This window comes from Puntigrus tetrazona, chromosome 15 (genome assembly GCF_018831695.1).
Source record: "Puntigrus tetrazona isolate hp1 chromosome 15, ASM1883169v1, whole genome shotgun sequence".
In the NCBI taxonomy this organism is placed as follows: Eukaryota; Metazoa; Chordata; class Actinopteri; order Cypriniformes; family Cyprinidae; genus Puntigrus; species Puntigrus tetrazona.
In genome coordinates, this window is record NC_056713.1 from 16475537 (window position 1) to 16488874 (window position 13338).

General features: G+C 35.2%; 1 protein-coding gene across 1 annotated transcript in view; it reads left to right on the top strand.

The window, feature by feature from the left end:
• Positions 1 to 13338, top strand: part of nlk2 (nemo-like kinase, type 2) — a 65183-nt gene that overhangs the window by 32631 nt on the left and 19214 nt on the right. The window contains exons 4-6 of the mRNA XM_043258239.1: positions 8415 to 8521; positions 9070 to 9155; positions 11487 to 11696. Of these exons, the coding sequence (XP_043114174.1) occupies positions 8415 to 8521; positions 9070 to 9155; positions 11487 to 11696 (403 nt within the window). The remainder of the gene's footprint in view (positions 1 to 8414; positions 8522 to 9069; positions 9156 to 11486; positions 11697 to 13338) is intronic.

Sequence of the window (13338 nt, forward strand, 5' to 3'; positions counted from 1 at the left end):
TTTTTTGCCACGGTACATGTGTGGGCACACGTGTTCTCATGTACGTGTGTCATAACAGAATCCCCAGGGATGGGATGTGCCGGATCTCCTCCATTGGAGCCTGTGCTCGCTTTTCTGGAACACAGTCCTGCAGGACTTGCTTAAACACACACAAATGCATTAGGGATGCGCCTTTTGGTCGACTCAGGGTGGGTCAGGGGGAGAGCTCCATCTGCACTTATTTTAATTGTAGATATGTGTAAGACAAACATCTTTGACTATTGCATTGTGACTTTTTTTGCATCGTGAGAATCTTTTTTAGAGGCCATTAGTGTGTTTTAATGAGCTGAGTATCTGAGCGTATTCCTTCATCTGTAAGATTTATTTTTTCTCCGTTTAAACTAGCAGTTTTTGTTTGTTTTTCCATGCCCTGGCAATATTTATATTTATATATATATATATATATATATATATATATATATATATATATATATATATATATATATATATATATATATATATATATATATGTATATATATATATATATATATATATATATATATATATATATATATATATATATATATATATATATATATATATATATATATATATATATATATATATATATATATATATATATGTATATATATATATATATATATATATATATATATATATATATATATATATTTTTTATTATATTATTATATTATATTAATACATTGTTATATTAATACATTGCAGTTGCTTTACTAAAATTTTTAAAAACCTAATACATTTCTATTATTCTGTAAATCTTATTACATTTTAATAAGTTCAATAAATGTTTTTCTTACACATAAAACATATTGCTGCAGATCAGCTGTCTCTATTTTTGCGGTGGACTTGAGTGGCAGTGTTGACTGAGCAGGTAGTTTGATGCCGTGATCAGTAAAATATGTGAACTTAAAGCAGTGTTCACCACAACCTCTTTCACTCTGAGGCCGCATGCCCCCAGATGCTGTCTTAGCAGGCTATTTATAGTAAGAACAGTTACTCTGGGCTTCTGTCAGTACCTGCCAAGCTATGCTTGCCCTATCATGCATCTATTATTGAATGAACTCAGAATTTCAAGAGAAGCAACCTGCCGAGTTGCGTTCTAAACATAAGTCAAGCTTTTTAATGCATCTGTGACATTCTTGTTTCATCTTCCCGTCTTTGATACAGTTGTCACAAGGTTGCTAGTTTAAGAGGATGTGGATTTCTCTGTGGTGTGTCTGAAAGAGGGCTTTTTAACCGGTGTCAACTCTGCTTAAGGCTCTTGCAGATAGTTTGTCGCCATGTTGTCTTTAGTTATGTAATAGCAGTTAGGTAAGGTGGTCCTGAGTTTTGTACTTCTGGTGTAGGTGAGACAGGTATGTGTCAAAGTTTTTTTTTGTTTGTTTTTTGCGTGTTTTTACATTTTATTTTAATTTATTTAATTTCATGTTATTTTATTATGTTGTTTCATTTTAGATGATCTTTTTACATTATTATTTAATATTTTATTTTATTTATCTTGTTTTTCTATTTAATTCTATTTTATGCTATTGTTATTTATTCATCTCTTTGTTTACATAATATATGTGTGTTTATATATATATATATATATATATATATATATATATATACACACACAACATATTTTTCCTTACATATATATACGTGTGTGTTTATATATACATAATAAATATACACAGATAACACTTTACGTAAACGAAAACTTTGGATGCGATTTAATTGTGAGCACAATTTTTTAATAGGTTTTTTTAGTTTTTTTAGTTTTTTCACTTTTTTAGTTATTATATATATTTTTATTTTATTGTTGTATTATTTACATTTATTTTATCTTATTTATTTTTTTATAGGTTTTTTGTGGAGCATCTTAGACAAATTTAGCTAATCCAGTGAGCATGTGTGGTATGATATGAAAGTGTTTGCCTGGGCATCATGCAGCGGGTGTTTTCTGGGCGCACATGCTGAAGGTGTGAGAAATCTCATCTCAAATACAGATTGCTTTCATGATTACAGAATGAGTCATGTGTGCTTTAAGGACAAAGACATCGATGATTTATTGTTAATGCCGGTGACTGAACTGGCATGGCTGCTTGCGAAACACCTTCAAAGTGCGTTTGGCGTGCGTCTGTTTTTGTGTTCATCTCTTCTTTTTCTTCTTTTGAAGACCTTATACTCCCGTTAAGGTTATACGATGAGCGCGCTGTTTAGAAATGACTCTTTAGAAGTCTAAAATGTTATTTTACCTGCTGAACCAGTCCCGTTTCGCTGGTTGTTGCTGAGGCAGGAAGTTTAGGATGTGGAAGATAAAAGGCTACAATGGCCAATGGGCTGACAGAAGCAAGGTGCGCTGGGTTTAATTACCGAAAAGACTGTAGCAGCAGAATTAGCAGATTCCCCCCCTCCAGGTCTCCAAGCAGGTCAATTAGCACCCAGCAAAAGCTGTGAAATACGCCTCCCTCCATCTGCATCTGGCAACGATTACACCTTGCTATTATGTGAGAGGACTTTGTGAAAGCCGTGTTCAGTCTCACACATGGCTAAACCCCCCTTTCCGTGTGTGCAATGTGTGTTTGTACCAATTCGCAAATCTATGAGCGTGTAGGCTAAGTGTGAGCTGTGTTTGTGTGTGTGTGTGTGTGTGTGAGAGAGTGTGCAGCATTTTGTGGGTGGGCTAGTGTGTGTGTGGATAGTCGTATACCGTGTCTTAAAGCAGTAATAATAACAGGATTGTGGAATTAAAGAGACATTTGGATAGTTAGAAATGTTTATTATCTTGAAGAGGCATATTGTAGCGGGGTTTTTTTTTTTTTTTGTCTTTAAAGTTCACCGAACTGCAGAACTGTCGCTTCCTGTAAGACTTCCAAGTGTAAATAGCTTTATCGTAGGCTTTGCATCATACCTGCCATAATTCACGTTTATCAGACGGGTGCCGAATACTGAAGAAGTGTTGATATGTAAAGGTTGAGTACAGGGCTTGACATATTCTTCTGATTTAACGCACATTTTAATTTGGGTTGTTAAAACCGATTCAGTAATTTGTCATGACTTGAAAATATTAAGTTCATGCTTGCGTGTTCTAAAATATTCTTATATGCTATTGTGTGTGTGTGTGTGTGTGTGTGTGTGTGTGTGTGTGTGTGTGTGTGTGTGTGTGTGTCTGTGTGTGTGTACACTACCGCTCAAATGTTTGGGATCAGTAAGACTTTTTTTTTTTATAAGAAGTGTCTTATGTTTATCAAGACTGCATTTATTTGATAAAAATACAGCAAAACAATAATACTGATTTTATTACAATATAAAATAATGGTTTATACTCCAGTATAAAAAAAGTTCATTCATTTTTCAACAACAACAACAACAAAAAACTTTTCTAACCCCAGATGTTTTGTAGTGTATATTGATAGAAAACCTTTCTATTTTAAATAAAGTTCTAACCTTTTTATTGTTGACACTGAAGACTGGAGCAATGATGCTGAAATGACATTTAAATTTAGCATTGTTTCACAGGAATAATTTACATTTAAAATATACATTTACACTGAAAACAATTATGTAAAATTTTTTATTTTTTTTGCTCAAATAAATGCAGGCTTGATGAGCGTAAGAAGAGTCTTTAGAAACCATCTAAAATTTCCATTTAAATTTCACAAAAAAATGGCAAAGACATGATAATTGACATTTAATTAAATATGAACTTTTAAAGTAGAAAGAATCTTTTATTTACAGTTTCTGCTCGTCACCATGGGAACCGTTTAGTAGAGGCACTCCACTTCCTTCTGTAATTCTCAACTGTCAGTTAGTCATTCTGGAGGGGAGCTCCAGACCACAGGTGCCTCTCCACCTCTACCCACAGTCAAGCTGTGCTAGTTGGCATAGTGATCCGGCAGCACTGGTTTCACACTAATTTAGTGGGGGAGAGAGAGAGAGAGTCACAGGGGAGATGAAGAAAGTCATGGGCCACGGAGAACCGGCGGAGCGCCACAGTCTTCGCTCCCCATAGTCCCCATTCAGCTCTTCAGTATGTGTGTGTTTTTTGCGTCAGCGCTAACGCTCTGCGGAGAACCGAGCTCGGAGGATGTGTAATTTGCATTTCAGTGAAGCAATCAAGCATGGCCGTCATTTGCATGAGGCTAATTAGGCACGTGACAAAAGCCCTCTGTTCTCTGACGATTATCGAAATATCGCGTGGAGGTCTGCCTGGAGCTCTCCACAAGTCTGCTTTTGAGACACACGGCCTGGTTAAAAAGTCTCACAGGTGTGATTTATTTATTTATTTACTTATTTTTTACCCGAACATGCAAAATCTGGTATTCTTTTACTCACCTTTTTATTCTGTATGACTCCAGTCAGGCCTCATGTTACCGGCAATGATATTTTTACTGTGCTTTGTTTGTCTTTTTGAAGCATAAAAAGCCCCAGTCCTCATTCATTTTGTCATTATATTAAAAAAAATCAGCTTTTTGTTAAAGCAGCGCAGAATAAAGCAAGCCATGCAGGTTTGAATTGACATTAGGTCGAGTCTGAGGTAATTTGTCACTTCAGCTTTAAATACTGTTTTACCCTTGTTAACTTGCTTGGGTTGATGTGTTACACTTTTTTTTGACAGGGTTCATGTTCTAGGTGTAGCGTTGAACTAAATAAGTTACTAGACACCGGTTTGTGTTTGAAATTAACAGCAGAGTTCTGTTGCCCTTTCGCAGTTTAGTAACGTTTTATTACCCCACAAAGAGCTGTGAAACAAATACTGCTCGTTTCATAGTGGATGTGAAAATCTCAGAGAGAAAAAGGGGGGAGAATCGGCTCTTTATAGTCCATATGCTATTCGATCGTAGCCACGTAACTGTATTTTTATGCCGCCGTGATGCTAGAGTGTTTTGAGTTCAGAGTCGTGGTGTATGTTTGTCAAGGTGGTTGTGGTTATAGCATGCTGCTAGGGTTTTAGTTGGTTTCTAGGCTGGTGCTCTGTGGTTTCTAGAGTGTTCTGGGTAAACACCTCATTTAAAGTGAAAACAAAAACTAAATTTAGACAAAATATTAATAGCGATACTAAATTTAGTGTCATTTATTTAAAAAAAACCCCTAAAAACCACTTGTTGAAATGACCTTCAGAATCGTTATAGTTTTTTAATTTATTAAATTAAATGTGTAATTGATGGAAACGAGCTGCTACACAAGGTGATTAGCAAAACACAAAAGAAACAAGATGCAACACAATCTAACTAGCACAAGATAAAATGGAAAAAAGCCACAACACAAATAATTAGCAGAATACAACGGAAATAAGTTGAAACGCAATGAAATGTCCGATACGTTGTGTGCTGGTGATTTTTTTTTATAGGGCTGTTAAAATGTATGTACTTAAAGACACAATATGTTTTTGTAATAAAATAACCAAAAGCCACTTGCACAGTGTTATATATTTTATGCAGTTGTGGACTTACGTTATCTCAAAAGTTCTCTAGGACTTGCAAATACAAAGAAATGCCAGATTTTAAAAAATGTATAAAATCAGTGCCGCGATATCCACGCTGTCCTTGGTTTCCGCCTGTGAGTACTACGGCAACACACGTGGACAAATGCGGAAGTGGTAGCCATTTATTGTGCATGTGCGTTTCAGTAATCATGGATCACGATTACACTTTGCAAGTTACGGGAAATTCCCAGAAAAGTTAGACGTAAACCAACTGACACAAGAAGGTTTTGGAACAAACACAGAAATAAAAGTAGAATAAATATTGGCGTGGCGTTTCCGAAATGGAGAGAGAAAACCTCGTAGAAAACGTGACAGACAGGTAAACAAATATATATTTGAAAACGACGTCCACCAACGTTCCATTGCGTCATTGAGTTTCGCCTCATATGCAAGTTCAATTCAAACTAAAATGAAACGTTTTTGGCCGTTTTTATTCCATTTTAGTTTTTGTAGCCATAAAAAATTTCCCAGTTATGTTCCAAGACGTGAATAATTGCGATCTAAATTGCTTACAGGGTTAAATCTTTGGGTCACAAGTTTAAAAACGCTAATTATGTAAAGAAAGCGCTCGAAAAGCCTGCCTAAGAGACACAAAAAGCGGAAGAGAAGGCTGCGAAGAGAAGCCGTGTCAATTTGCAGTGACACTGTGAAAGATGGCATGAAAATACTTGTGACACTCTTGTAGCTGAGAAACTTGAGGGAAAACCGTGGGGTGTGTTGAAGATGAGCTTGTCCCAGCAGACAGTCAATCAAGCAGTCCTGCATGCTCAGCTGTAGTTATCACACACACACACACACACACACACACACACACACACACACACACACACATGAGAGGGTTGCCTCTGCTGACTCGGCCGCAGTGTCGATGACTGGATGAGCTTTTTTCAACCACAGATCTGCATCTGTCAAACCTTGTGTAGCAGGCTGTGTGTGACTCCCTGCCGGCGAGTGCGAATGCTGGACCGGACCGAGTGGCAGAGAGCAGCTCATCTTTGTGTGTTTATAAAAGGAAGATCACAGGCGGTTCGTCTTTGCCAGGAAGTCCTCCTACGCTTTCACCATCGCCTGTATTTACTGACAGGCGACGTGTTGAGTCTGCGCTCATATGTGTTGATTGCTGAAGTTGGTGTTTGTTTTGAGAGACTAGTAGCGCTGAGGCAGATAATTGCTCCTTGTTCGTTCTTTAGCACATGAATGAGTCATAATGTGTGTCTCCAGGTGAAGATTATTCAACATCATAATCTTCTCGACATAAAGGTCAGACCTAGATACTTGGAAGTGACAGTTCTCCGGTTTGTGTTTATTAGCCGGACTGTATGGCAAACAGCAGCTCATCATTGTGTGGCTTATATTCTGGGAATTGTAATAGAGGGCAAATATATGCTTTTATGCCCTCGAATGTGGAAATGGAGCCTTTCATTGAGCCCCGGCGGTGTCTACGTAATGAAGTGAATTATAGTAATAGTAGTTGCTGATTAGATTACGTTCCCTTTTGGATTCTGCTCACTCAATGACTGTTGTAACACTTCTTCTTATGCGCGTTGTCAACGTCTTCATTCATCACCGCGTAATGCCCACATCATCACACCCTGATGTTTCTTGTGAAGCCTCACAAACCTGCTCTGCCAAGTGTTTGGCTGTCTATCGAAATTCCACTTTTTTTTTCTTTGCAGGTATACAATAACAATTCGTGACACCCTGTTAAAAATGTTATTATTTAAATAACAAAAAAATTGAGATTTTGTTCTCAAGAATACATTTTATTTCATTTTATTTATTCGTTTCAGGTACATTTATTAATGCTGCCAAATCATGATTAATTACATCCAAAATAAAAAAAATTATTTACATAATATGTAAACTGTTGTATTATTATTATTATTATTATTATTATTATTATTATTATTATGTGTATATACATACTGTACCTGTACATATGTATTTGTGTATATATACACACACACATACATGCATGTATATTTTATATTTTGTTTATATATATATATATATATATATATATATATATATATATATATACATACATACTGAATTTGTTAGTATTTTTATATGCATAAAACTATTCTTCACAGAATGAATATGAATTATGAAAATATGTATGTTTATATGTTTATAAATAATATTTGAAATTACACTGTTAAATAACACTGATAAAAAGTACGTTTTTCATCCATTTAAAGTAACTAAACTCACTTGTTTTTAAAATTGTTACAGAAGGATCATAAAATGATTATTTATATTAATATTATTAATATAAAGACATTTATGTAATTATTATAATCATTATGATTAATATGAACTATTTTCTAAATGGTTATAGAAAAGTTTATTTAAATATTTAAATTAATTGAGTTTTTAACTAAGTAATTAGTAATATATATATATATATATATATATATATATATATATATATATATATATATATATATATATATATATATATATATATATATATATATTAAAAACGTATTACTTAAAGAATATTACGTTATAGCTTGAATCACAAACCATCCAAAAAAAAAAAAACATTTACTAAAATGGATCTTCACAGTGCAGTTTGAGATGATAAAATAATGTCATACACTGTAAACTACTGGTAGGAGTAAAATGTATGATCTGCCATCACATTTTACATTTCTAAAAACAGTGGTTTAAAAAAAAATATATAACAATGTGCCACTAATACTGTTGACTTGGTGCTCCAGTTTAGGAGTGGCGCTTTAGACAAATACTAGTCCTCTTCACGTTCACCCTCTCCACTTCTCTGTGACCTCGCTCTCCACTGGCTCTGTTTTTAGATGAGAGCTAATACTGCCCATCATTTGGAGCGCTGTTGTATGTGTGAATGTCCTGCTGTTATTTTTGGCATGCCAGTTTCCCTTGACATAACCCTTACTGCAGTTATGTGGTGACAGAGTTGATGCAGAGTGACCTCCATAAGATCATCGTGTCTCCACAGCCCCTGAGCTCTGACCACGTCAAAGTCTTTCTCTACCAGATCCTCCGAGGTGAAACACACACACACACACACACACACACACACGCACGCGCTAAGCCTTTCATTTCAAATTTTGATTTCAAAAGTTCAGGCACTCATTCTCCATGCCGAGTCTTTCTTCTCTAAGTCTCATGGGTAGAGAAACACACAGAAAATCACACACACCTCTCTACTTCGTGTTCCTTACTATTATACTCTCACTAGAGAAAATGAGGAGGAAGAGACTGACTACTAGTAGTGTAAGAATACAAATGGGAGTGCAAGAAACAGTCTGCTCTTTGATAATGTGTTTACTGCAGGACAACTGACAGGTCTTAAAGAGACCAGTTAACCTCGTTTCTAATAAATCATATGAAACACATAAAACTTCAGTTTGTGACACATAGCTTTATTACACCTTAGGGTAAAAATGACACCGTAGTTCAAAAGTCTATTTATATGTCAACTAGATTACATTTCAGACAGAGCTAGAAACCTGCATAGTGTAAAAGTGCAGTCTGCTTCATAAGTTTGTGTTTGCGAAATATCTTTAATGGCTGATATTGGTTGTGTTCACAGGACTGAAGTATCTACACTCAGCTGGTATTTTACACAGAGACATTAAACCCGGCAACCTGTTGGTCAACAGCAATTGTGTGCTTAAGGTTAGTGAAATACTACTCAAATCATTCATTTGTTGGTGATTTTTCCTATTAACTTTTGCTTTAATGGTTGCATAGCGTTCAGCATTTTTTTTTCCGGCTTTAAGGTTGTTGCACACTGAGTCTAAAATTTTTTGATAGGAAAGGATGACGAATATATACAAAAAAACCCAAAAACACACATTTCAGACTCTGTGTGCAAGAACCTTTACTGTTTTACTGAGTCAATTAAAATCTTTGTAAGCATAGGAGACTAAAAAGCTTTAAACCATTAACAGTTTAAGTATAATTTTTTTCAGTTTATTTTTATTACATACTTGTTATATATATATATATATATATATATATATATATATATATATATATAATTTTCTTTTTTTCTTTATGTAGGTTCTTAAGCTTTCCCTTTAATATTAATATTTTAAATCTGTTATTTATTTATATCTTTAGACAGTTATTTTATTATTAATTTTATTGTTAATTTTTGGTATCATTTTACAATTTGTCATTTGGATATAACTGCTAATGATTAGAATTAGATATTTTTTTCATGGTTCGTATAGAAATGTAATGCTTATAGTTATTTATCTGTCCATTGTGTGTATATATATATATATATATATATATATATATATATATATATATATATATATATATAAGCTCTATTGTGCTGGTTTCTTTTGTCTCTGTGCTCTCCTGCTATTTTAACATTATATACTCTAGCCTATGGGCCTTGAATTGTGTCTTTATAACTCCTATTTTCCAAGGAGCAAGGACGCTTCATATCTGTCTGGCCAGGCCAGGTCTACAGCACCAGCGTACACACACTAACACACAATCTCTGGCTCCAGGGGGTCAGGGCCCCTTTGGGATTGATTCATCTGCTCAGTTCCTGACATAAATCTTCATTTTGAATCCCACAGAGAGAGTCCAGCTGCAAAAGAGAAAGCAAGGTTGATATGGGAGATATAGAAAGAGAGATATAATGGAAAAAAAGAGAAATTCTCTGTGTATGTGTGTTCTGACTCTACCCAGCAGCATGAGAAATGTGCTTGAGGGGAGAGCGGGAATAGATTGTGCTATTGGACCACAGAGAGGGAATCATTTAGCATGCGCTGCTTCATTTAGTCCTTAATCCCCATTTCCGAAAAAGAAGAATGTATCCCTCATTTAGCTATTATATGCCAGACCTTATCTTATGGCCATGTCCTGCAATCAAACATGCTCAAGTCTGATTTAGGTTCAAATTTGATTAATTTTATATCCATAACATGTTTCCTGTTATTAGTGTAGGCTCTGTGAGACTCATGAATAAGTATTACATATCAGTATGTACCGCAGCTTATCATTAGCGCTTATATATCCAAATTATATATCACTGTTTGAGAGATCAAAATTTCCATTTTTTGGTGTATCTGAGCGAATTAATCCGTCAGATGCCTTTTGTGTGTAAACTAAAATAAATTTGTCAATTGAAATAACAAAAAGAAAGTTAGATTTACAGGTTACTGTAATAAAATATTGAAGTACTACAACTGCTATCACTACAGCTGAAATATCTAAACATTCAAGCTATGTGCATAAAATGTAAACCAAAAGTAAAGTCAAAACTTAAAAATAAAAAAAAAGTAAATTATTAATAAATATTAAAATAGCATATAAATAGTAGTAAAATAATACTGGACCTTATTTGATAAATGTAGTTCCATAAGGTGCATATTTTAAGAATATCTTACATTTTGGGGCAATTTCATGGCAAAATATATAACCACCCAACAAACATTTACAGCACCCTAGCAACTAATTACAAAACCCAAGCAACCACATAGCAACGCCTTAATTGCTCAGCTTGTGACTCTTTCCATAAAATGGTTGTGTTTTTACTTGAATGAATAACACAAGAAATCGTTTCAATAAACTGCATGTTTAAGCGTTGCTAGCAGGATTTGAATATGTCTTGGGGGAATTAATAAAATTAGTCCTCTGGGAAAAACTGGGTGGAGCTACTTGGGTAAATTGTTAGCAATGCACGATAGGCCCTTTTGTGCCTTCTTTCTGAGTGTGGGTGGAGAGAAGAGGCAGAGATATTTTTCTCATTTATTTATTTCCCAGGGAGCACTCAAGCGGCTCAAGATGATTAGAAATTGGGTCTTGTGTTTATAGCGCTTTTATTGTTTGTCTGTTTGGTTAAAATGCGAACCAGCCTCTCCGTCTAATTTAGGTTTTATTGTTTGATTTATTGGAAAAACATCTTCTCCATAAGTCAATAAACGCACACCTCAGACTTCATTTTTCAACCCATTAAGTGTGTAAATAGCCCTAAATTCTGCCCAGATTTGTGACTTTGGCCTGGCGAGAGTGGAGGAGCTGGACGAGTCGCGTCACATGACCCAGGAGGTGGTGACGCAGTACTACAGAGCGCCAGAGATCCTGATGGGGAGCAGGCACTATTCCAACGCCATCGACATCTGGTCTGTGGGCTGCATCTTTGCCGAGCTGCTTGGCCGACGCATCCTCTTCCAGGCCCAGAGTCCCATCCAACAGGTATTCACCTACGCTCATGTTCAGCGCTCGATCTGTGGGCAGAATCTGGGATATTCACACAACTCATTGTGATTTGTACCAGAAGAACATGTTCCTGTATCAGAAGTCTTAACAGCCAGTCAGAACCTTTTAACGCGTAGAAGAGTTAAGGAGTATCTGCTTGCGTTGCGCTATTTGAGGACCATTGCAAAATTTGGACCATTTGGCCTCTTCAGATGTAGTTCGGCTGCTGTATCAGGGTCCACAATTAACACTTGCCAAGAGCCAAATGTGAGTCAAATTTAAATTTGGCGAGTAAACAAAGAGCTTTCTTACCATTTGGCTTCTGACTTCCTTAGGAACTGCAACATATTTCATGGATTAAATAGCAAGAAATGAAGCCTGACCTTTTTTTGTCTGACATATATTATGTGTTTAAAGCAAATGCGTAAGCTGTTAAAGAGAATTTCTTCTTTGCATTCTGACAGCATACACCACTTTAAATGTACTTATTACAATATTACTAATATTTCATTATTGCTGAAATATTTTTCACATTAAGCCACTAAAAATATTGTGTATATGATGATTGGCCCTGTTCCTCGAAAACATGCAAAAGCAAAAATGAATAAATAACAGATAGATAGACAGACACAAAATGTTTAATGTGAAATGAAATCAGAAATGTTTTATGGTGATGAATATTTATATTTATCTCTCCATTTACTTGCAATTAACTTGGTAGCCATTAGTCTACCTGGTATTATTTGGGGAAAAATCTGTAAAAATGGTTTGATGTTTAATAATTCAATAAATGTTACATTAGTAGTTATTTTGTAGATGGCAAGCTTTGCAACATTCTTAGTGAAAACAGAAAATCTTGGACGCTGATGCTAAAAATGTGACCTTAATGTACGGTATTTTTGGCGAATGTTGTACAGCCATGCTAATGAGCGAGCGGGGGCAGCTCAAGGCTCTGTTGTACTGAAGTCCCTGTGCGGCCCTGACCCAGAAGCCCTCTGTCCTCCATGTCTATGTGTTTGCCATGAGCAGAACCTGCCTCTAGCTTGCACAGATGCCTCTACTCTTATATAGTTTAGAGCTTCATAAACATTAAATGCGATGCAGTAATATAAGGAAGATACTCTTTGAGATGTACAACTTCAGATACACTTTTTAGTTTTGTGTAGATCACATAGAAGGTCATGAGCCATATGTTCTAATAATACTGGCCCTGCAGTGTGTCAGAGATTCAGGGACTGGCTGTTCCTCACTCTGTGTGTGTGTGTGTGTGTGTGTGTGTGTCAGCTCTGAATTTGCAACGACATCACATCGACATCCCCTTTAAGGCTCATTAAATTCACTCCAGTAAAGAATTTGATTTACTTGAACATGGTTCCGCTCCAGTTTGTTTATATACAGATCATGAACATGGTTTTGGTTTCTTTTCTTCCCATTGTCCTTCACCTACTATTTTGTTACATTCAGTTATTTTTTTATTTTTTTTTTTGTTGAGTTTTAAAAATACATGTATTACATTTAACTTTAGATATTATATTACTGTACTTACTGTATCATTAAAATACAGTTATGCAATACAAGTTATTGCTGTTTTTGTAGTTTACTTTATTTTTACGGTCTTTATATATAATGTATTATAGAA